The sequence below is a fragment of the Gobius niger genome (assembly GCF_951799975.1).
Source record: "Gobius niger genome assembly, chromosome: 12".
Classification (NCBI taxonomy): Eukaryota; Metazoa; Chordata; class Actinopteri; order Gobiiformes; family Gobiidae; genus Gobius; species Gobius niger.
Window position 1 is genome coordinate 945424 of NC_136863.1, and position 25822 is coordinate 971245.

The 25822-nt window shown below is 43.4% G+C and overlaps 1 protein-coding gene across 1 annotated transcript; it reads left to right on the forward strand.

Moving 5' to 3' along the window:
- Nucleotides 1-2718: 2718 nt before the first annotated feature.
- Nucleotides 2719-22190, forward strand: LOC306971964 (NACHT, LRR and PYD domains-containing protein 12-like; the record flags this gene model as incomplete). Its single annotated transcript, XM_079568407.1, has 10 exons — nucleotides 2719-2814; nucleotides 2896-3094; nucleotides 3161-5402; nucleotides 8961-9134; nucleotides 18542-18709; nucleotides 20215-20388; nucleotides 20765-20932; nucleotides 21090-21260; nucleotides 21508-21554; nucleotides 21652-22190. 10 exons carry the CDS (start codon nucleotides 2719-2721, stop codon nucleotides 22188-22190), a joined length of 3978 nt encoding a protein of 1325 aa, XP_079424533.1.
- Nucleotides 22191-25822: the final 3632 nt, after the last annotated feature.

Sequence of the window (25822 nt, forward strand, 5' to 3'; positions counted from 1 at the left end):
ATGGCATTCAAAAATAAACGTTCTTCCTCTGATTTGTGAGTCCATCAACATTATTTTCAGGTGTATTTTTTATATATATTTGACTAATTGTACCATGCATTATAGTGTGCCAAAAACACCCCCCACTGGTCCCAGATGTGAGTCCATCAAGAGTGACCACTCCATGGATCCTCCTGTGGCCTTCAATAATGAACCTTCTGAGCCTCGGTGAGTTTCTGGTTCTGAAGTCCTGGAGGAATAAATACGTACATTTATTGATCCACAAAAGCTCATTGATACAATAATCAAAACATTCTTGCAAAACAACAGAAGAATTGCACCAATGGTAAATCGATACGGTGCTTCCATCTGCATTAGACACTCAGACCAATGTGATTAGTTTAGTTTCACAATTTCACTCATACAATCCGGAAATTATCATCATGTACATCATGTAATGCCTCATTATGGAAACATGGACACTTAAAACACTTAAAGCTTCTCAACAGGCGTCCATCACCCACCGCCCTGATCAAACATGACACTGCACAGCTTGAATCCAGGAGAGTTCACAGCTGGTGCCGCTGATATCATTCCAAGTGCATATGATACATTAGACACATTTTTTGCTAAAACATATTATACACAATTATATTTAAGTCTTTATTTTGGCCATTTTTGTGATGCGTCCCTACGCCTTCGGGTCGGGGACAGGTCTCTCACCGTTGTCTCGGCCTACGGGCCCAACATCGGTGCAGAGTACCCGGCCTTCTTGGAGTCCCTGGGAGGGGTACTAGATAGTGCTCCGACTGGGGACTCCACTGTTCTGCTGGGGGACTTCAACGCCCACGTGGGTAACGACAGTGAGGAGGGAGTGATTGGGAGGAACGGCCTCCCCGATCTGAACCCGAGTGGTGTTCTGTTATTGGACTTCTGTGCTAGTCACGGTTTGTCCATAATGAACACCATGTTCGAGCACAAGGGTGTCCATAAGTGCACGTGGCACCAGGACGCCCTAGGCAGGAGGTCGATGATCGACTTTGTAGTTGTGTCGTCTGACCTCCGGCCGCGTGTCTCGGACACTCGGGTGAAGAGAGGGGCGGAGCTGTCAACCGATCACCACCTGGTGGTGAGCTGGATCCGCTGGCAGGGGAGGAAGCCGGTCAGACCTGGCAGGCCCAAGCGTGTTGTGAGGGTCTGCTGGGAACGTCTGGTGGATCCCTCTGTCAGTGGGGTCTTCAACTCCCACCTCTGGAAGAGCTTCACCCAGATTCCGGGGGAGGCGGGGGACATGGAGTCAGAGTGGACTCTGTTCTCCTCCTCCATTGTCGATGCGGCTGCTCGTAGTTGTGGCCGTAAGGTCTCTGGTGCCTGTCGCGGCGGCAATCCCCGAACCCGGTGGTGGCGCCCGGAAGTAAGGGATGCCGTCAAGCTGAAGAAGGAGTCCTACCTGGCCTTGTTGGCTTGTGGGACTCCTGAGGCAGCTGAGAGGTACCGGCAGGCCAAGCGTGCTGCAGCTCGAGCGGTCGCAGAGGCAAAAACTCGTGTCTGGGAGGAGTTCGGGGAGGCCATGGAGGAGGACTATCGGTCGGCCTCGAAGAGATTCTGGCAAACCATCCGGCGCCTCAGGAGGGGGAAGCAGTGCTTCACCAACACTGTTTACAGTGCGGGTGGGGAGCTGCTGACCTCGACTGGGGATGTCGTCGGGCGGTGGAAGGAGGACTTCGAGGACCTCCTCAATCCCGTCGTCACGTCTTCCAATGAGGAAGCAGAGGCTGGGGACTCGGAGGTGGGCTCGCCCATCACCGGGGCTGAAGTCACCGAGGTGGTGAGAAAGCTCCTCGGTGGCAAGGTTCCGGGGGTGGATGAGATTCGCCCTGAGTACCTTAAGTCTCTGGATGTTGTAGGACTGTCTTGGCTGACACGTCTCTGCAACATCGCGTGGCGGTCGGGGACAGTGCCCCTGGATTGGCAGACCGGGGTGGTGGTCCCTCTCTTTAAGAAGGGGGATCGGAGGGTGTGTTCCAATTACAGAGGAATCACCCTCCTCAGCCTCCCCGGTAAAGTCTACTCCAGGGTGCTGGAGAGGAGGATCCGGCCGATAGTTGAACCTTACAATTGACGTCATCCTTCTCAATCAGTCATATTTTCAAACGCATTAAAACCTGTCATGTGCACTTTAATGAGAGGGCGGACTAACATGTGCTGATGGGCTCAAACTCCTGCACAGATACAGCAACAGCTCAGGTGACGTTATGACAGACACACATTAAGGCAGTATTTGTAGAGCACAATTTATACACAAGGCAACTTACAGTGCTTCACAGCAAGGGCCTGAAGACCTGAAGAAGGTCGAACACGACTTTCAACCAGGTGTCGGACTGCCTCGGATTTTTGTCTTTTTTGCCTTTACTTAAGTTTCAGCGCCTGACCTCCTTTACAGACAATTCCACCCACTGAAAAATTAATATAATAGATTTGCGACCATTTTCCTTCCCAGCACCAACCAATACCTCATCCTACCCAGAGAATCAGTGGAGCTGTACAGGATGGCTTTCAACAGTCTATCAACAATAGCAAAAAACAATCTATCATCAATCAATCTATAATCAAATAAATTGGATCTGTTTCAAGGCACAAAAGTTTGTACAAATCAACATTTTTTGTGTGTGGATTTACAACATTCTGAACAGAACACAGGCCTACAGAGGAGCAGGTACATGATGATTTTGACTGAATATGAACTTCATTTCACTGTGTGTCTTCAGTCAAACAGAACATCAGGATCCAGGACTTGAACAGTCGACTCAGACTGAGCTGGACGCCATATTTAAGGTCTGCACTTTACCAAATGTGTCTCGCTTCTTTTCTCTCAGGTTTGTCCTTTGATTTTGTGACTGTTTATTCTCATTTTAGCGGCTGGAGGAAACACTTGTGACATTTGTCAAAGATGAACTGAAGAGGTTCCATAAAGTTCTGTGTTCAAATGACCCAGAATGCTTTGATAAAGAGGAGGAGGAGGAAGATCAGAATAACCGAGAGGCTTTTCTCAAGATAACTCTGGATTTCCTGAGAAGGATGAACCAGGAGTCACTGGCTGAACGTTTACACAGCAGTAAGTCCACAGTCCGGCTCACTGTGTCAGGGCGAGTGATGCCGATCACAATGTTTTGTGTTTCAGAAAGTCCTTCAGGCGTTTGTCAGAGCAAACTGAAGAGTCTCCTGAAGCAGAGGTTCCGCTGTGTGTCTGAGGGCATCAGTAAAGAAGGAAAACAAACCCTCCTGAACCAGATCTACACAGAGCTCTACATCACAGAGGGAGGGGCCTCAGAGGTCAACCAGGAACATGAGGTTAGGCACATCCAGGCTGCTTCCAGGAAGAGATTCACATCTGAAGCTACTGTCTTATGTGAAGACCTCTTTAAAGGCCCCGCCCCAAAACTGGGACCAATCAGAGAGGAGCCAACAATGGGACAGGAGCAAATCAGAGCAAAGGAAATAAGGAGGCAGTCACCACCAGTCACGGAACAGGTGATGAAGAAACAACGTCCGGTTAAAAACATGTTTAAAAAGATGACTTCTGGACTCTGGTCAGGCAAAACAGGAAAGACAAAAAAGACAGAAAAAAAGGGAAGAGAAGAGAAACCAATCAGAGCAGAGCTGACAGAGGAACCAATCAGAGCAGAGCAGACAGAGGAACCAATCAGAGCAGAGCTGACAGAGGAACCAATCAGAGAAGAGCAGACAGAGGAACCAATCAGAGCAGAGCAGACAGAGAAACCAATCAGAGCAGAGCAGACAGAGGAACCAATCAGAGCAGAGCAGACAGGGGAACCAATCAGAGCAGAGCTGACAGAGGAACCAATCAGAGCAGAGCAGACAGAGAAACCAATCAGAGCAGAGCAGACAGAGAGGCGGGGGCCAGTCAGGACGGTGCTGACGAAGGGCGTGGCTGGCATCGGGAAAACGATGATGACTCAGAAGTTCAGTCTGGACTGGGCTGAAGGCAAAGCCAACCAGGACATCCAGCTGCTGTTCCCCTTCACTTTCAGAGAGCTCAATGTGCTCAGAGACAGACAGTTCAGTCTGATGGAGCTGCTGCACCACTTCTTCAGTGAAGCTAAAGGACTGTGCAGTTTAGAACATCTAAAGGTGCTCTTCATCTTGGACGGTCTGGACGAGTGCAGACTTCCTCTGGACTTCAGCCGGACCCGGGTCCTGACTGAGCCCACAGAGAGCGCCTCAGTGGAGGAGCTGCTGGTGAACCTCATCAGGGGGAGCCTGCTTCCCTCCGCTCGCCTCTGGATAACCACACGCCCCGCGGCGGCCAATCAGATCCCAGCAGAGTGCGTCTCCATGGTGACAGAGGTGCAAGGGTTCACCGACCCACAGAAGGAAGAGTACTTCAGAAAGAGGTTCAGAGACGAGGCCACAGCCGTCATCTCCCACATACATAAATCTCTAAGTCTTTACATCATGTGCCACATGCCAGTTTTCTGCTGGATCCTCTCCTCAGTCCTGGAGCATGTGCTGAAAGAGAAAGAGGGAGAAGAGCTGCCTCACACCTTCACACAGATGTACATCCACTTCCTCGTGGTCCAGGCCAAAGTCAAGGGCCTCAAGTACGATGGACGCTCTGCAACAGACTCTCCCTGGAGTCCAGAGACCAGGGAGATGGTGCAGGCTCTGGGAAAACTGGCCTTTGAGCAGCTGCTGAAAGGAAACCTGATCTTCTACGAGTCAGACCTGAGCGAGTGTGGGCTGGACGCTGCAGAGATCGCTCGTTACTCTGGAGTCTTCACACAGGTCTTTAGAGAGGAGCCAGGCCTGTACCAGGACAAGGTCTACTGCTTCATCCATCTGAGTGTGCAGGAGTTTCTGGCTGCGCTTCACGTCCATCAGACCTTCTTCAGCTCTGGAGTTAACCTGCTGTCCACACAACAGACCTCTGAGAGCCCTGAGGATGAGTTTGTAGCTTTCTACCGCTCTGCTGTGGACCGTGCTTTAGAAAGTCCAAACGGACTCCTGGACTTGTTCCTGCGCTTCCTCCTGGGGCTGTCTCTGCCGACCAATCAGAGTCTGCTGCCAGTGTTACTGACTCAGACAGAAAGTAGCCCTGAGGTGAATCAGAAAACTATTGAGTACATCAAAGAAAGGATTGGTGAGGGTTTGTCCACTGAGGGAAGTATCAACCTGTTCCACTGTCTGAATGAACTGAACGACCACACACTGGTTGAACAGATCCAGGAAAACATCTCAAAAGGACGTCTGTCTAACATGACTCCTGCTCTGTGGTCTGCTCTGGTCTTCACTCTTCTGTCCTCAGACACTGAACTTGAGGTCTTTGATCTGAGGAAATACTCTGTTTCACCAACAGCTTTTTTGAAGCTGCTGCCAGTCATCAAAGCCAGCAAAACAGCCATGTGAGTTACTTCATTTTATTCACAAATATTAAAACCCAGTCAGTGAGGTCACGGACCTTAGAGGGTGTGGTCAGTGGTCACCACCTGTTGAAAAAAAAAATAATGTTTTGCCTATCACTCCAGAATGGAAAGAGACAGAGACTTTTTAGTTTTGGAATCTACTAATTTCTGTCTTCCTACAAAACAATAAATAATCCACATCGGGCCCCTGGAGGCTAAACAAAGTTTTGAAGTCTCCCCTTTATATTATTATATTAGTATGTCACAGGTGATATGAAGAAGAACTCCTGTTCTTTTGCTTTGGAATGTACTCATTCCTCGCTTTCAAATAAGCCTAACCTGATATTCCTCGGCCTTACGGAAACTGTGCAACAACAAATGAATAGTTCTATCCATGTCAAAGACGCGTAAAGTGACATACTGTATTTGTCAAAAAGAAACATTTCTCCTCTCCAACCTTTATAAACCATCTCCTTATCCCTAGACCACTAAAACATTGTTCTTATACCTTCTCTGCTTCATATTTTCATTTTATTCCCTTTGTTTTTCAGAAAGCGCATATATGCCTATCATGTTTATTATATGTTAATTTACAGTCCTATGACCCCATTACACATAGGTGTATATAGGGGATCGAGCATTATAAGGGGATGTTTTATTAGCAATAATACAAAAATTAATGAGACAAATTGTTAAATAATCCCCTTAAACCCACAAGAATCAGGGTAGTATTTTTAATACATGTTACACATGTTTAATTTGATCTGTAAACAAACCCATTGATATCTGTCTGCCTTTTCAAAGAAGCAATTACAGAATTCTACACAATGAAATACTTGCAATATACTTGCATGTATAACTTTAAAACTTAAACACCTGTAGAACGACAAAGAGTTTTTTCTCTTTTCATTGTTTTTGAGACTTTTATCAGTATAATGGCCGACTCGATAGGAGGTGGAAACGTTCAGGTTTTCAGTGTGAGGCTATATTAAATTCATGATGTCCAGGTGAGCTGTGGGGGCCCTGTGTTCTGGTGCCTGTAATAATAATTAAACTAATCACTGGAGCTGTAGAGTTGAAAACCACTGGGGACACAACTTGAGAACCACCAAATAAGAGTTTATTTTTTGAAAAGTCTTTATGGCTCCACCTCAGTTCTGTTATGAGGCAGGAAGATTGAAAAGTGTGGAAGCAACAGATAAGTTCCATAATCATAAATACAATTCAGAGACCGTGATACAAATAATTATGAGGAAAAAGTAAGTACACTTTCTTAATTTCTTACATTTCTGCCTAAATTGCTCATAAAATGTGGTCTGATCTTGATTAAAATCATACAAATGAGTAAACAGTGTTTGCTTAAACTAAAACTAATACATTTGGCTTATTGACCACAAATTAGACAAGAAAAAAGTGCTTAATGCTGCTGATGACAAAGGGAGCATGTTTGAATGCATCGTGGATAAGTTTTGAACTTTATTTGTATGTTGGGAGGACAGTCTTTTTATGAACCATTGGGAAAATCGCTGCATTACTTTGAACCTCACTCGACGTTGGAGTTTGGGAAAGTGTGACAAACTGCAGCCTAGCCCGGCATTAGCTCACTGCTACTGCTAACAACAATCAGCTTTCATTCATGATTAAAAACACAGAATAAATGTGAGAGGACAGAACTCATTTACCATCCTCCTCATCCTCCTCATCCTCCTCATCCTCCTCATCCTCCTCTGGGCTACTCTTTGTGTGTGTCTCCCTCGTGTGTGTGGCGGTGTTTGCCCCGGCATCAAGTCATCATTCTGCCCCATATCTTTATTTAGAATAAATTTAACATTTTCTCTTTCTTATTAATGACGTGCAATGAGTACCACGATGTATTCCCTTTGTATTAGCAAAGTAACTTCATTCTAAATACCCTCTGTAGTATCCTGGGACTTCTGTGTACCCAGGATAGTGAACGAAGATTCCCAAAGACCACACCGCGCCCAGCATTTCGAGGTGCGTGAGGGAAGAAGACCTCAACAGGCGCGCTCAGCTGGGCCAGCGAGGGAGTATCAGGGCCGATGGGGAGAATCCACCGTGCTGCTGCAGTAGATGTGGGGCTTGAAGGAACACGATTTGATCCCGAATGCTGTCCACGTAGAGACCGTAGATTAGCCCTCACTCTCATGACAACACCACCACGTTTACCCCGGCGTCTCCGACTTCGGGAAGGGACTGGTGCGCGCCGCAGGTAAGCCGGCAAATCCGCGAGGAAGGGAGGAATAGAAGACTGATCCTCACCAATTGCTAGTTTTGAGAGTGATTCATAATGATTATCAGAGCTGAGACATTTTCATTCAGAATAAACTGCAGGATGAGAATAAACAGGCTTAGGGGCACTGGGAGACGCTTCGCCATGCACACTGCTGGCGCCATACTGCGTTACGTGGAGCATCCAAGTGCTGTTGTAGACAGTTATGGCTTCCTCTGTGGCGTTCTCCCATGAACCTCATTCTTGTTCAATGTTCTCCATATTGTAGACGTGTCAGAGATGTTGGCATGTGCCAGTGATTTCTGTAAGTCTTTAGCTGACACTCTAGGTTATTTTTCACCTCATTGAGTATTCTGCGCTGAGCTCTTGGAGTCTTTACAGGACGGTCACTCCTTGGAAGTGAAGCAACAGTGAAGCCAAACTGTCTCCATTTATAGACAGTTCTTCCAACTGTGGATTTATGAACATCAAGACTTTTAGAGATGGTTCTGTGACCTTTTCTAGCTTTATACAAATCAACAATTCTTGATCGTAGGTCTTCAGACAGTTCTTTTGAGCGAGGCGTGGTGCACATCAGACAATGCTTCTCAACAAGAGACGATTCCCTCGGAGTTATTCAAGGCTCAAGTCATTCTTTGGTTTCCACAGACATTTATTTGTATCATGTCTTCACATGCCTTAATCATGCAATGCCGTCACAAGGCCGTCAGAACTAAAAAGTAAAGACAATAAAAACTTAAAATAATGTCACAAATAATCACACAAATATCACAATCTTAAATAAAATACCTCATTGGCCGCTTAAACTGCAAGGAAATAAAGTTAAAAATCTTAATTGCTCTCTTGGACTCTGCTTCATGTGGGGCCGGGGGCCTCACGTGGGGCCGGTGGCCTCATGTTGCTCTGTGCCACGCCTATGCTGTCCCCGTAGCAACTCAGCGGAACCACAAAATAAGTTCTCCCCGATCTCACGTAGTTTTAACAAATGAAAAACCAATGAAATATAAATATGAATTATGAACTACATTGTCTTATATATGAATTATTTGTCCCCTTTTAATTAACAATAAAGTTATGAAATAAAATATTTAAATCTGCCTTGACTGCAGCTACACTAAATGTCTGCATAAACTCACTTATTACTCACTTATTCCTCCCTGTCCTGTGAATGTTTACATGTTATGGCCATTACAAATATGATCAAATGTAAATGTTTGGGTGGCAAGGATGGTCTGTATTATTATGTTTTAAGGCTGTATTGATACAGACTTCAGTTAATGCAGTTATTATAATGTCCTGTATTTCAGTTTGAGTTACTGTTTCCTGTCCGAGAGCTCCTGGGGCCAACTGGCCTCAGTCCTCGGCTCAGAGTTCTCCAGTCTGAGGAACCTGGACCTCAGTAACAATGGCCTTCGTGACTCGGGAGTGGAGGTGCTCTGCTCTGGACTGATGAGTGTCAACTGCAGACTGGAAACTCTCAGGTGAGGAAAAAAAAGAATGATTAGCTTTAAAATCATGTTTGTGTTTAGGACTATCTACTGAAACATTAAATAATATACAGAACCTTTAGAGGATTTTCTGTTTTACTCACAGGCTTAGAAATTGTCATTTAGCATCTCTATTAAAATAATGTAAGTGCACATGAGAACGCAAGAACGCATGCGCAAGATGGCGACGCCCTGTGTGACTGCCAAACTTTTGCTTGATGAAAAGTAACGTTTCTTGCTTTTTAAATAAGTAAGGTAACCAAATATACACGGGAAAGTGGGGCGATGCCGCCAACGAGAGCAACACAGATGGAGAACGAAATGGAAGAGATGCGTAAATCGATAAATTACATGACTGGGGAGCTGGCTAAAGTCACACATCAGCTGGCCAAGTTAATGCAACTTGTTGACGAGGTGAAGCAACTCAAGGATGTCATTCACGAAAAAGATAAAACAATCAAGAATCTAGAAACGAGGATCGGAGCAATATACGAGGATGGAAGACGTTATAATCACAGGTCTGAGCGTGAAACCTCGCTCTTACGCCAGAGCCGCAGCGCACGGAAGAAATGTCAGCGAGGATGCCGAACCAGCTGATCAGCTAACGCTGGAAAACCAAATCGTGCAATTCTTTGCAGTAAAGGATATACAACTGGACGTGAATAACATCGCAGCGTGCCATACTCTTCCGAGTAGGGACAAAGCCAAGCCAGCTGCAATCATCCTGCGTTTTGCGAACAGAAAGTTCAAAACTGAACTTCTACGCCAAGGAAGAAAGCTGAAGGGCTCTTCGGTTTATCTTAACGAACATCTCACAAAAAAGAATGCTGAGATTGCGAGAGAAGCCCGGATCTTAAGGAAGAAAAACAAGATAAAAGCGACGTGGACCAGGAACTGCAAGGTCTTCATTCAACTCAACGGAGCCACGCCGGAGCAGGCAAAAGTTGTACCGGTAAGGGAGCTTACAGACCTTGATGAATACAGATAATAAGGAAAGTTTTTTGACTGGACTAAACTGGACTACACTGATGCTGGAGGATTTGGAAATCGAACGACCTGAGAATATATTTTCAACGGTTTGTGACTATGTGCATACTGCTACTGGACGGGGGACACTACGGAGATTAAATGCACACTATATTGACAAAGATACATGGACACTTACGGACCAAATGGCAGCTACTGGATTGGGAATTCTGTGGAGAGGACCTATAATCATATGGACAAAAAGGACATGGACCTAAAGACAGCTATTGGAACCGAGAAAATATGGAGAGTACTTAAAAACTACATGGACAAAAAGGACATGGACTATATGACTGCTACTGGACTGGGAATGTTGTACAGGCTACACATTCTTTTCTATTTATTATTTATAAGTTGCATTTTGTTTGTGTGTGCGTGGACAGCCGTGTGCGTGAATGTGTGTATGAATGTATGTAAGTTTGTGTGTATGCATGTATGCAGGGCAAGTATGTACATGCTTGATTGCATGTACATACTTGCAGGTACGATTGTTGTTTATCACAAAATAAATGACTCTTAGTGAGGATGAATTAATTGATGCATTTAGTAATATTGAGGCTCATGAATTTGATTCCGTAAACTTACCTTCAGAATATGAGCATACGACACTAAATCTATATGATCATTTGGAATACAGAGGTAATGATTTTTGGAGTGACATAGACCCTGATAAACATTTTTTCAACAATATAAATGATTGTAAATATTATACCGATGAGCAGTTTAAAGGTGTTAAAACCGATGATGCACTCACAATAATTCACTTTAATAGTCGCAGCTTGTATAAAAATTATGGAAAAATTAAGAACTACTTGAGTCAATTCAAGAAATGTAGTGTTGTTGCCGTGTCTGAGACGTGGTTGGAGGATGACAAAGGTTTTGATGTAGAACTGGAGGGATATGAACTATTTATGTTGAACAGGAAAAATAAGAAAGGTGGGGGTGTTGCTATGTATGTGGATACTGATCTAAGAACAAATGTGGTTCACAGTAAGTCTATTACCATTGATGGTATTTTGGAATGCTTAACCGTTGAAATTATTACTGTAGAATTAAAGGTCCTATATCCTGCTATTTTAGCCATTCCAAAGTTAAGTATAGGCATGTATATGATATATTGTACCTCTACCATTATGGAGCACTCATTTTTGTGATAAATATAAGTGTTTTCTGGAGGTATTTTTAAAACCCGGAAGACACAACGCTTCGATTCAGTTAACTCCGCCCCCTCTCTCAGTTAACTCCGCCCCCTCTCTCCGCGCATACTTTACCGTAATATAAATAAACAGCAATAAGTGAAGTTACTTCACGATGCAGTTATACGGAGTTGACATCTGCAACACAGCTTCATAAATGGCTAACACACACATGCTAATATGCTAACACACACGCTAATATGCTAACACACAAGCTAATATGCTAACACACAAGCTAATATGCTAACACACATGCTAATATGCTAACACACAAGCTAATATGCTAACACACATGCTAATATGCTAACACACATGCTAATATGCTAACACACACGCTAATATGCTAACACACAAGCTAATATGCTAACACACAAGCTAATATGCTAACACACATGCTAATATGCTAACACACACGCTAATATGCTAACACACATGCTAATATGCTAACACACAAGCTAATATGCTAACACACAAGCTAATATGCTAACACACACGCTAATATGCTAACCCACATGCTAATATGCTAACACACACATGCTAATATGCTAACACACACGCTAATATGCTAACACACAAGCTAATATGCTAACACACAAGCTAATATGCTAACACACATGCTAATATGCTAACACACAAGCTAATATGCTAACACACATGCTAATATGCTAACACACATGCTAATATGCTAACACACACGCTAATATGCTAACACACAAGCTAATATGCTAACACACAAGCTAATATGCTAACACACATGCTAATATGCTAACACACACGCTAATATGCTAACACACATGCTAATATGCTAACACACAAGCTAATATGCTAACACACACGCTAATATGCTAACACACACGCTAATATGCTAACACACACGCAAATATGCTAACACACACGCTAATATGCTAACACACACGCTAATATGCTAACACACACGCTAATATGCTAACACACACGCTAATATGCTAACACATAAGCTAATATGCTAACACACATGCTAATATGCTAACACACACGCTAATATGCTAACACACACGCTAATATGCTAACACACACGCTAATATGCTAACACACATGCTAATATGCTAACACACACGCTAATATGCTAACCCACATGCTAATATGCTAACACACACGCTAATATGCTAACACACACGCTAATATGCTAACACACATGCTAATATGCTAACACACACGCTAATATGCTAACACACAAGCTAATATGCTAACACACACGCTAATATGCTAACACACATGCTAATATGCTAACACACACGCTAATATGCTAACACACAAGCTAATATGCTAACACACACGCTAATATGCTAACACACACGCTAATATGCTAACACACACGCTAATATGCTAACACACACGCTAATATGCTAACACACATGCTAATATGCTAACACACAAGCTAATATGCTAACACACAAGCTAATATGCTAACACACACGCTAATATGCTAACACACACGCTAATATGCTAACACACAAGCTAATATGCTAACACACACGCTAATATGCTAACACACACGCTAATATGCTAACACACAAGCTAATATGCTAACACACAAGCTAATATGCTAACACACACGCTAATATGCTAACACACATGCTAATATGCTAACACACAAGCTAATATGCTAACACACAAGCTAATATGCTAACACACATGCTAATATGCTAACACACACGCTAATATGCTAACACACAAGCTAATATGCTAACACACACGCTAATATGCTAACACACACGCTAATATGCTAACACACACGCTAATATGCTAACACACAAGCTAATATGCTAACACACACGCTAATATGCTAACACACACGCTAATATGCTAACACACAAGCTAATATGCTAACCCGCGTTTGGACTGACTCACCCTCTGGTCCATCGCTGTTTACATTGTGGGACTCGCGTTGGTTATAAAAGTTAATCCACTTTGGTTCTGTTGAAGGTTCACCAAACATCCATCAGTGACAGTCACAGAAAAACAATAATTTGGTGAAAGTTGCTGAATCCCAGAGAAAAAAACAACTTCGAGCGGCCTCTGCTTGAAAAAGGTTGAATAAACTCCTCGTCCTCGTAGCCAAACGCGCTTCTTTTTCTCCGTGACATGATCGTTAGTTAAGAATAAAGAACAGGTGTGTCCAGTTATAACGAGCTCCATCTTCAGCTGCAGCGCAAACATGACTGATCTGTTCAGACGCTCAGGGTTTGTTTTGGCCTCAGCTGACCTGGAAGCACCTCGGCACAGACTTTTTATTTATTTTATTTTTTTATTTTTTTATTTTTTCTCTTTGTTTCTCTCTTACGACAGAAATAATGAAAAAGCTGTTTTACAAATTAAAATCAGGCTGTAAACATAGAATTAAGACATTGCATTACAGACGTCGAGCACGTCCGTTCCGCTGTGACGACACAACTGAGCAGGTCAGTCGTTCACCAGGAGAGGGCGGAGCCTCAGAGAGCAGGAGGGCGGAGCCTCAGAGAGCAGGAGGGCGGAGCCTCAGAGAGCAGGAGGGCGGAGCCTCAGAGAGCAGGAGGGCGGAGCCTCAGAGAGCAGGAGGGCGGAGCCTCAGAGAGCAGGATTCAGGAGGATTACTGAGAGCTGCGTGAATGAAGCCACAAACCACTCTGGGGGGGTTTTTGATGAGGAAATAGCAGAACAACACGGCTAAAAGCTCTAAAAAGTCGATTTTGCATGAAGAAAATATTTTTAAAGAAAATAATTGTAAGCTGCCTGTATAGACCACCCGGATCGTGCCTAGATACATTCACTCTGAAATTAGATGGTTTAGTCAGTAATCCTGAAAAACAACAGACTTTATCACAACAATGTATAGTAACAGTCTCTTCCCTCTTATCCTCAAACCAACAAGAATAACAGTTGAAACGGCCACACTAATAGATAACATATTCACTAATGCAATTGGTAACAAAATCACTGCTGGCTTACTTATAAATGATATCAGTGATCATCTTCCTGTTTTCGGAATTTTTCATGGAATCTTATGTAAAGCTAAAATATCCGACACAGTTAGTCATAAGTTAATTAGACATAGATCACCAGAAGCTATTGTTGACCTTAAATCGGATCTTTTGGCCCAGACCTGGGATGAGGTCTATGCCTCTCAAGGCCCTGATATGGCTTATAACACCTTTCTGTCAATTTTCATGAAACTGTATGACAAGCACTGTCCTCTTAAAATGTGCAAGGTCAACCATAAAACGGCAACCAATAAGCCATGGTTTACGAAAGGTATAGTCAGAGCATGTAAAAAGAAAAATCATTTGTACAGATTATATATAAAACATAGAACTACAGAAACTGAAGGTAGATACAAGTCATATAAAAATAAGTTGACAAGCATAATTCAATCTAATAAGAGATACCATTATCACAAATTATTGGAACAACACAGAAATGATACCCAAGGGACCTGGAAAATACTGAATGAAATCATTAAGAAGGGCAGGAAAACATTCAATTTGCCTCATTTTTTTGTCAATGACAATCAAATCATAGAAAATGAGAAGGAAATTGCAAATGCCCTGAATATTTTTTTCACTAATGTTGGACCGACATTAGCTAACACAATTCCAGAACCTAGAGACACACAAAGATTAAATTGTAACAGTTCAAATGAAAAACGCAAAAGTAATTCCAATACATAAAAATGGAGATAAACATATATTTGACAACTACAGACCTATCTCGCTTCTGCCGCAATTCTCCAAGATTTTAGAAAAGTTATTTGTAATTAGGCTCGACACTTTTATTGACAAATACAGTTTGTTAAGTGACAATCAATACGGTTTTCGATCGAACTGAACTACAACAGCAATCATGGCTCTTGTGGAAGACGTGGCCACAGCAATAGATAACAGTGAATATGCAGTGGGTGTTTTTATCGATCTGAGCCTTTGACACCATAGACCAGACAAGGCTTCTAAAAAAGATTGAAAGGTTCGGTGTCAGGGGACCTGCTTATGCCTGCCTGGGAAGTTATCTCAGCAACAGATACCAATATGTACATATACACAATGTCAACTCTGAAAAAAAACTAATTACACATGGGGTCCCACAAGGCTCTATTTTGGGTCCTAAATTGTTTTAATGTATATCGATGTTTGTGAAGCTTTGGAAAACGTAAAATGTGTATTATATGCGGATGATACCAGCCTGTACTGCTCTGGAAAGGACCTGAAACAGCTCCTTTCTACAGTAGAAGACGAGCTCACAGTCCTGAAACTATGGTCTGATCTAAACAAACTCTCAATGAATCTCAGTAAAACAAAATATATTATCTTTGGAAGTAGAAAAATGAGTGATCATACAACTCTAAAAATAAATGATACAGAAATTGAACGAGTTCATGCAAATACATGTTTAGGAGTGACCATTGATGGTAAACTTGAATGGAAATCGCATATAAGTAAATTAAAAACAAAATCAGCAAAAACCATTGCTGTAATTGGCAAATTGAAAACTGTACTCGATAAAAAATCTCTTCTATTACTCTATAACTCCCTCATACTTCCTTACCTAAATTATGGCCTGGAAATATGGGGAAACAATTATAAATCCAATACTCGTCCTATTTTCCTACTCCAAAAAAAGGCAATAAGAATCATCACTAAAGCAGATTTCTATGCACCAACGAACCCTGTCTTTGTAGAGCTAAACCTACTGAAAATCCATCATCTTGTTGATCTAAATACATGAGTAATTGTGTACAAAGCATATCATAATCTTCTCCCTCCTCCAGGAGCTTTTTGAACACAGGAAAAGTCAGGATAACCTCCGAGGAACTGCTATTTTCAAAAAAGCAAAAGCTAAAAAGAATAAAGAGAGTGGATGTATTTCTGTAAGAGGAGTTAATCTGTGGAAGATCAGTTAAAACTGTCCCAAACAGTCAAAACTTTCAAAAAGTTGTTTAAAGCTACTAAAATTCAAGAATATATAAGCTTAGGATGAATAAAGCAAGAAAAATAAATAAAAATAATAATGATGACATGATTTAGTTTCAACTAAATTAACTTAAAACAAATGTATGTAACATATTTTACACATATTTGTTGGAATATTGAAATGTATGTTACAAACTTCAGATACAGGATTATTTCTCTTCTGTTTGACACTTGATATTGTTCATTATTAATGTTTTTGTTTTTTCTCTGGTGGAAGTCTGTAAACTGGGTTAGGGCGTTATAAGTTTTCACTTCAGCCTAAACCCTTTTGGTCGTGTTGTCCACAAAGAATTGGAAATGTTTTTTACGTTTAAAGGAATGAACTGACCGAATAAACTACTACTATGAGAAGAATTATGAGAAACAGACTCAAATATTTCTATATCTTATTTCTGTGTAAGCTTTAAATCATCTTTTTGTGCTCCATTTGAGAAACATTTTCAAATATCAGTTTGAGTCATTTGGACTGAGTTGTTTTGAATTGGAGACATTTGACGTCTGATCCAGGGGCATCTTCAGCCCTGACCTTCCCTGGTCTGGAAATTGGATTTTGCTTTTTGCTGCTCGTTTATTTCCTCTGAAACTTCTCACAGTTGTTGTTGTTGTAAATCAGATACCTGAGGTTTAAGTATGAAACAGTTTAATTCACTTTCCACGACTAATGTAATGTCCCTGCTGGGGCTGAACAATTTTGAAGTAACTTGCGATATGCGATGTGGCTGTGCAATATCGCAATAACAGTATTGTTGCGATATTTCGCTAAACCTTTTCAAGATGATGTGTTCCATTCTAATTAAACACAAATCACAAGTAACTACGTTTTAGCAAATTGTGTCAAAACTCTACATCGGGATCAAAACAAGGTTAAAATTGAACTGAAGTAGTAAATATTTAAAGCAGCACTAAGCAACTCATGCCCCTAGAGGCCATAAGTGCCACTGCAGGTGTCATAGCATGTCACGGTATTTTACTCTTACTCACTAATCGTCCGTGAGAGGAAACACTACGCTGACAGAAAAGGCGAAGGGACAGAGGGATATTGTTCATCCAATTACACAGTGGAGATCATTTTTTAACTCAAACTTGGCTGTAAATACTATATAAGTGGCGCTAGCCCACAGTTAGTTTTGCCCGTTAGCCTGTTAGCTTCTTTTCGTGATTCCATTAGTGTGTTTTGGTGACTCCGACCCGGTGGCAGTCAAGTTGCAAGTGTGGTTTTCTGACCAGAGACACCAGGGGGAGATGAAAGACCCTCCAATCATCCCGTTAACATTTGAATTACCCTCAGAGGGACGACGGGGAGGATTTATTAAGGTAAACACGTTACTTAGTGCTGCTTTAACTAAAACTGAACTTTTACACATTTCTAAGTTCCACGCATTGTTGTTTTTTGGCAGAGTTTGCAAAAAATGTGATGTTGCGATATATTGTGGCGGATATTGCATCACCAAATATCGCGATACGATATTTTTTGAGATATATTGCGCAGCCCTAGTCCCTGCTGTATTAACACTATACTGTATGCAGCTGTTGGGTATAACACTATTTTCCTGTTGTGTAATGTTACAACACAAATTTCAAGTAATGTTAATTATTATGTAAAGTGTATGTTCATAGAAAATATACAGTATTTATTGCACAAAGATATTAAACATTGAAGTACTTCTGGGTTTTATTCCAGAGATATTATTTAAAACATTTTGTCGTGAAAATGTAATGAAATCTATAAGAAAAACTGACTCCAAGTAAAACATCACCACATTATAAGATTTCGGGCTCATCTAAATAGAGTTGTGTAACATTCACTTTTTTCCGATACTGGAACTTTAGCAATTCTTAGTTTACGATACTGATCCCTGAACAATACTTCTTTAAATAACGATGCTACAATATGTGTTATTTGCAACCAGAAAATGGAGCAATAATGATAATTTATTCCATAAAAAACTGTTTTCAATTGGTTTCATTTTTTTGAGCTGAAACACTTCCTTTAATGTCGTCTCTGGACCAACAGGCGTCACAACTTGGATCTAAAGATTTCATTTTTTCAGTATCTGCTTTTGATACTTTTATTTTTTCTATATCAGACTAGTGTTGTTTAACGATACCCAGCCCTACATCTAAAGTGATGCATCTTCTGTGTGTTCTGGTGCTGAAAACTCCCACAATCTGGAGCCTGATTATTTTTCTCTTTCAGTCTGAGACGGTGTTACGTGCCCCAGACCGGCTGTGGTCCTCTGTCCTCTGTCCTGGAGTCCTCCAGTCTGAGGCTCTTGGATCTCACTTTCAACGACCTGGAGGACTCAGGAATGGAGCAGCTGTGTTCTGCACTGAAGAGCTCCACCTGCAGACTGGAAACCCTCAAGTAAGAACACAACAAAGTATTAATCAAACATGACATTACATCACATAAGGCCATATGTAGCTCCATTCTGGAGGTTTGGAGGAAACATGTAAACTCCACACAGAAAGCCCCGCCCAGGAATTTAACCTGGGACTTTCTAGCTCTGAGGCACAAGTGCTAACCACTGCACCACTGAGGCATGAAGTCCTTTATACTGATCAACATCATGGCCATGTTTTTGAATTATGTCCTTTATCCATAATCATAGACCTGTCAACTATTATTATTATTATTATTATTATTATTATTATTATTATTATTATTATTATTATTATTATTATTATTATTATTATTATTATTATTATTATTATTATTATTATTATTATTATTATTACAACCCCACCTTAACGTGGTGGGGTTGTTTGAGCCCGAATGATCCGAGGAGCTCTGTTGTCCGGGGCTTTATGCCCTGGTAGGGTCTCCCATGGCAAACAGGTCCGAGGTGACGGGTCAGACGAAGAGCAGTTCAAAAGACCCTCATGGACGTACAATATTCAAGGACCGAGACGTCGCCCGGCATGGCGCAGCCGGGGCCCCACCCTGGAGCCAGACCTGGGGTTGGGGCCCGAACGCGAGCGTCTGGTGGCCGGGTCTCTGCCCACGGGGCCCGGCCGGGCCCAGCCCGAAGGGACGACGTGGGCCCGCCCTCCTGTGGACTCACCACCCGCAGAGGGATCCGTAGGGGTCGGGTGCAGAGAGGACTGGGTGGCAGTCAGAGGCAGGTGCCTCGACGACCTGGTCCACATGCACAGCTTCTGGCGTTCGGGACATGGAACGTCACCTCACTGGGGGGGAAGGAGCCTGAGCTTGTGCGGGAGGTTGTGCTGGGGGGGAGGAGCCTGAGCTTGTGCGGGAGGTTGAGAGATACCGGCTAGATATAGTCGGGCTCACCTCCACGCACAGCTTGGGTTCCGGATCCCAACTCCTGGAGAGAGGCTGGACTCTCCATTTTTCTGGAGTTGCCCGCGGGGAGAGGCGGCGGGCTGGGGTGGGTTGGCTCATATCCCCCCAGCTCAGCCGTCACGTGTTGGAGTTCACCCCGGTGGACGAGAGGGTCGCGTCCCTACGCCTTCGGGTCAGGGACAGGTCTCTCACCGTTGTCTCGGCCTACGGGCCCAACATCGGTGCAGAGTACCCGGCCTTCTTGGAGTCCCTGGGAGGGGTACTAGATAGTGCTCCGACTGGGGACTCCATTGTTCTGCTGGGGGACTTCAACGCCCACGTGGGTAACGACAGTGAGACCTGGGAGGGGGTGATTGGGAGGAACGGCCTCCCCGATCTGAACCCGAGTGGTGTTCTGTTATTGGACTTCTGTGCTAGTCGCAGTTTGTCCATAACGAACACCATGTTCGAGCACAAGGGTGTCCATAAGTGCACGTGGTTATTATTTCCACTCACTGACTAAAGGTGCCTCTCTAAAGGCACAGACTGTTACCGCCTGTGTTTATGTCCTTGTGTTTCTCCAGATTGGTTCGTTGTTTACTGTCCCAGAGCTGCTGTGGTCCTCTGGCCTCAGTGCTTTGCTCAGAGTCCTCCAGTCTGAGGAACCTGGATCTCAGTTATAACAACCTCCGGGACTCAGGAGTGGAGCTGCTGTGTGAGGGAATGAAGAGCGCCCCCTGCAGACTGGAGACACTCAGGTGAGGACAGTTTAATTAAGATGGTTTTTGCTGCTGTTCAGTTTCTAAATCTGTTTGACAATTTCCAGGAAACAAAGACAAGAAAGTTTAATGTAATGTCATGTCTTTGAACGAACATCCAGCAAGTTTGTCAACCTTAAACATATTCACGTAATAATAATAATAACAAAAGGGCATGGATTGTTTTTTTGTTTTGTTTTTTACTAAATATACAGTAAATGGTGTGAGGTGTCAGTCTGATAGATCATTAGAGCTGATCTACCTGAATTGTCGCTGATATAATCTTCTGTGGTTTGTTCTATTAACATTTGACAAACTGTTTTTAGTGATTTTTCCAGTCAGGATTTAAGAGGCTGATGTGACACTGTTTCTACAGATTAAGGCGCTGTTTCCTGTCAGAGAAGTGCTGTGGTCCTCTGTCCACGGTCCTCAGTTCAACAAGTCTAACTCTCCTGGATCTCAGTATCAACGACCTCCGGGACTCAGGAGTAAAGCTGCTGTGTTCTGGACTGAAGAGCGCCCCCTGCAGACTGCAGACCCTCAGGTGAGTCTGATCCTGTGACTTTCAGGTTTGAAGCAGTGCCTCGATGCCACTGAAATCGAACTCTCTCCTGGTCACAGTTTGACAGTTCAGTTCCTGCTTTGACCCAGAAATATCTCAGAGGGAAGAATTGTCTTGTAAATCAAATGTGTGGTTTTAGTCTGTCTGGATGTGTGGTCTCTGAGACGGGCGGAGCTGCACTGGTCTCGGCTCTGAGCTTTCCCTCCTCCAATCTGAGAGAGTTAGACATGAGCTACAACCATCCAGGACCCTCCGCTGAGCTCCTGAGCGCTCTACAAAACCAGCCCCACTTCTGCCTGGACTCTCTCAGGTGAGACGCCCGTGAGGCTCTGTCACTTCAGCTTCACTTCAATGAGGGCAAATTGTTTTAAAATCAAAAATCTGTTTCTATGCACAAAAATATGAACTGTGATAAATATGGGATTTGAATTTTCAGCTTTCCAGGTATAAGACGACCCGCTCTACCATCTGAGCTGCTGTTACAAAGAACATAAACTGTAGTAGTGCAGGATACACTGTTGGACTTTGAGCAATGACCATGTTTCATTGTGTTTTAGGATGAAACCTTCCGGTGCCCAATACTTAACTCCAGATCTGAGAAAGTGTGAGTTTCTGGTTCACAGAACTTCTACCATTCAACAGGTCTAGTGATACGTGTCAACTATCATCCACTTGCTTCACTGTGTTTGTTTGTGCCTCAGATTCCTGTGACCTGGTCCTGGATGTGAACACAGCTCACAGAGAGCTCCGTCTGTCTGAGGACCTGAGAACAGTGAGTCATGTGAAGGAGGAGCAGCCGTACCCAGATCACCAGGACAGGTTCGACTGTCGGCCCCAGGTCCTGACCTCCACTGCTCTGGGGAGACGGTGTGTGTGGGAGGTGCAGTGGGACGGCTGTGGAGAGGATGACCCTGGGTGGGTGGACATTGCTGTGTGTTATAAAAAACTGAAGAGAAAAGGAGACGGTGAAGAATGTGTGTTTGGGCTCAATGATGAATCCTGGACTCTGAGTGTGTTTAAGGGACGATACTCTGTTCGTCACAGAGGAAAGGAGTATCGAGTCCGCTCTTCTGCATCGCAGCGAATGGGCGTGTATTTGGATATTGATGCTGGAATATTGTTGTTCTTTGAGTTGTCCTCTGATGGTAAATGCCGTGGCATCACTGGTTTCTGCGCCACTTTCACAGAACCTCTGGTGGCTGGGTTTGCATCCTACTGCAGTTCTGTCAGCCTTGTTTGAACTCCTGTCTTCAGCTTTTTTGGTTCTGGCCTATCTCACTGCACCTGAAATGCCATCAAAAGCAAGAGCAGAGGCTAAACCTGATGATGAATTTGTTACACTTGCACAGGTAACTGAACTGCTTCAGCAACAAAAAGAAATGTTCAAAGAGCTGCTAAGACAACAGAAGGAGAAACAACCTGGTGATAGACGGTGTGGTTGAGTCACCGGATGAAACCTGGAAGGACACAGGGTTAAAAGTGAAAAACGTTCTGAGGGAAAAGCTGAACATACAAAAGGAGATTGAGATGGAAAGAGCTCACCGCGCAGGGAAACCTAAAGGAGAGAAACCACGACCCATCGTAGTGAAATTGCAAAGATTTAAGGATAAATCGGACGTACTCCAGAGAACCAAAGCCCTCAAAGGGACAAATACTGTATAGACATTCAAGACAAAGAGAAGGGAGCTGATGCCAAAATTGAGGGAGGCCCGACAGAGAGGAGACATTGCATTTTTACGCTATGACAAACTTATTGGAGCAGTCCCCAATACCACAAGGAGACAAGGAGGACACTGACTGAATGTGTCTACTTATCATATGGAAAGGTATATATTACCAAATACATTACCAAAAAGAGGTCTAAGAATAGCACACGTAAATGTATGCAGTATGAGAAACAAGTTGGAAGATTTAAATGAAGTTTCGTCTAAATATCTTGGCTCTGTCTGAAACACACCTTGATGAGACTTTTCAAGATACAGAATTACTCATTCAAGGATATAATGTCTATGGTAAGGATAGGAATGCACATGGGGGTGGTGTAGCTATGCATGTCCAGAGTCAGATCCCAGTGAAAATCAGATTTGATTTAATGAGAAGTAATCTTGAAGTCATATGGTTACGAGCACACATACCCCATCTAAACCCTGTTCTGATTGGTTGCTGTTACAGTATTTAGACTCGATCTGTGACATGTTGGATCAAGCGTGTGACTCAAAATATGAGCTGTTTTTTATGGGTGACATAAACGTTGACTGGAATTCTATGAATGGCTCACAGGAATGTAAACTTGAGGCATGTGCTGCTGCCTGTGGTCAAACTCAGCTGATGAACAAACCAACCAGAATAATGAAAAGGAAAGATGACACTGTCTTGTATTGACCATATGTTTACTAATGTGGCAGAGCGTTGTTCAGAAACATGGTCAGTGCCAGTTGGATTTTCTGATCATAACCTCATAGTTACGGTTAGAAAAAACACTAATAATGCCGCTAAGGAAACTCCACAGATACATGTAGACGATCATACAAACACTTTTGCTCTGAGATATTTGTTTGTGAAGTAAGAAAGCTGAACTGGGTAAATGTTTTATCAGAGGATAATCCTGAAATAGCGCTACTGAAGTTTGAATCGACACTATTGCCTGTGGTAGAGAACCATGCACCTCTCAAGAAACATACAGTTAGAAAACAAAGCTGTCCATGGCGAGAAAACGAGCTGAAGGAAAGTATGGAGAAAAGGAATCACTCAAAAGTGGAAGCAACATCATCAGGAAATGAATCATCACATATATGTGTCATAATCCGCATTTCCATAAACATGTAAAACATTGTCTCCCAGGCTCTCAGTGCAAAGTTGGCTGCCATGATCCAGATTTTTAAAAGTGTTTTCAACTTCATATAATTTATGCTTTTAAAGACATGGTTAACAATAAAATCTCTCTTCTGTTCACAACGCGCAACAACAGTGAAATAAAATGATTGTATTTAGAAAGTAAACAGAGCTTATTTTGTTCATTAAACTTTTCTTCCAAACAGAAATGCAAGAAACACATAGAGTTATGACTGTAAACAAAAATGGCTGCACACATTTGGTAATTGTCGATAAAAATGTAAATAAATAACATTTCCTTCATCATAGCTCAGCTTCATAAAGTTATTCTGCCTTCACAGGTGTGTGAACTTGCTCTACAGGTAGCCAACAGTAGGTGTGTGGAGATTTCTAAAATGGAGTTGCCATTTTTGTCCCCAATATCTGTGAGCGGGTTTTGCCCTGATCATTTTTAGAGCGGGAGCAGCAAATGTCCTTTTTGGCTGAAATTCATTCCCACAGTGAGTCACGTAGTCAGGATGATCCTCTTCAGTCTCTCGTGCAGAAACGGAGAGAATCGGTCTTTATTTACTCCCACAGCAGCAAATTCAAAATGTAGTTTTTACTTCAATATGCAAGAATTTAATAAACACCTTTCAAATCCTGTGGACACTGTGAAAAAATGTGATAAAAATTGGACAAAAAAATAACAAAAATTGGATTAAAAAATTGACAAAAAAATGACAAAAAATGACAAAAAAATGACAAAAAAATACAAAAATGTGACAAAAAATAACACAAATTTGACATAAAAATGACAAAAATTTGATAAAAAATTAAAGAAAAAAAGGACAAAAATTTGCAAACCAATTTTTTTTTTTTTTTTTTTTTTTTTGTTTTGTCCTTTTTTGGGGGTTCGTGGGAGTTCGCCCAACCAGTCCACATGTGTTTTGTGGATCTGGAGAAAGCGTTCGACCGCGTCCCTCGTGGTGCCCTGTGGGGGGTGCTCCGGGAGTATGGGGTCCGGGGCCCTCTGCTAAGGGCTGTCCGTTCCCTGTATGACCGCAGCAGGAGCTTGGTTCGCATTGCCGGCAGTAAGTCAGACCTGTTCCCGGTGCGTGTTGGTCTCCGCCAGGGCTGCCCTTTGTCACCGGTTCTGTTCATTACTTTTATGGACAGAATTTCTAGGCGCAGCCAGGGGCCGGAGGGTGTCCGGTTTGGGAGCCTCAGAGTCTCATCTCTGCTGTTTGCGGACAATGTTGTTCTGATGGCTTCAACGAACCAGGACCTTCAGCACGCACTGGGGCGGTTTGCAGCCGAGTGTGTAGCGGCCGGGATGAGGATCAGCACCTCCAAATCCGAGGCCATGGTTCTCCACCGGAAAAAGGTGGCTTCCCCTCTTCAGGTCGGTGGGGAGTCCTTGCCTCAAGTGGAGGAGTTCAAGTATCTCGGGGTCTTGTTCACGAGTGGGGGACGGATGGAGCGTGAGATCGACAGACGGATCGGTGCGGCGTCAGCAGTGATGCAGTCGCTGTATCGGTCTGTCGTGGTGAAGAGGGAGCTGAGTCGGGGCAAAGCTCTCGATTTACCGATCGATCTACGTTCCCACCCTCACCTATGGTCATGTGACCCTCACCTATGGTCATGAGATTTGGGTCATGACCGAAAGGACAAGATCGCGAATACAAGCGGCCGAAATGAGTTTCCTTCGCAGGGTGGCTGGGCGCACCCTCCGAGATCGGGTGAGGAGCTCAGTTACCCGGGAGGAACTCGGAGTAGAGTCGCTGCTCCTTCACGTCGAAAGGAGCAGCTGAGGTGGCTCGGGCATCTGTTTCGGATGCCTCCTGGTCGCCTCCCGCGGGAGGTGTTCCAGGCATGTCCTAGTGGGACAAGGCCTCGTGGAAGGCCCAGGACACGGTGGTGGGACTATGTCTCCGAGCTGGCCTGGTGTCGCCTCGGGGTCCCCCCAGAACAGCTGGAGGAGGTGTGTGTGGATCGGGAAGTTTGGGCATCTCTGCTGAGACTGCTGCCCCCGCGACCCGGCCCCGGATAAAGCGGAAG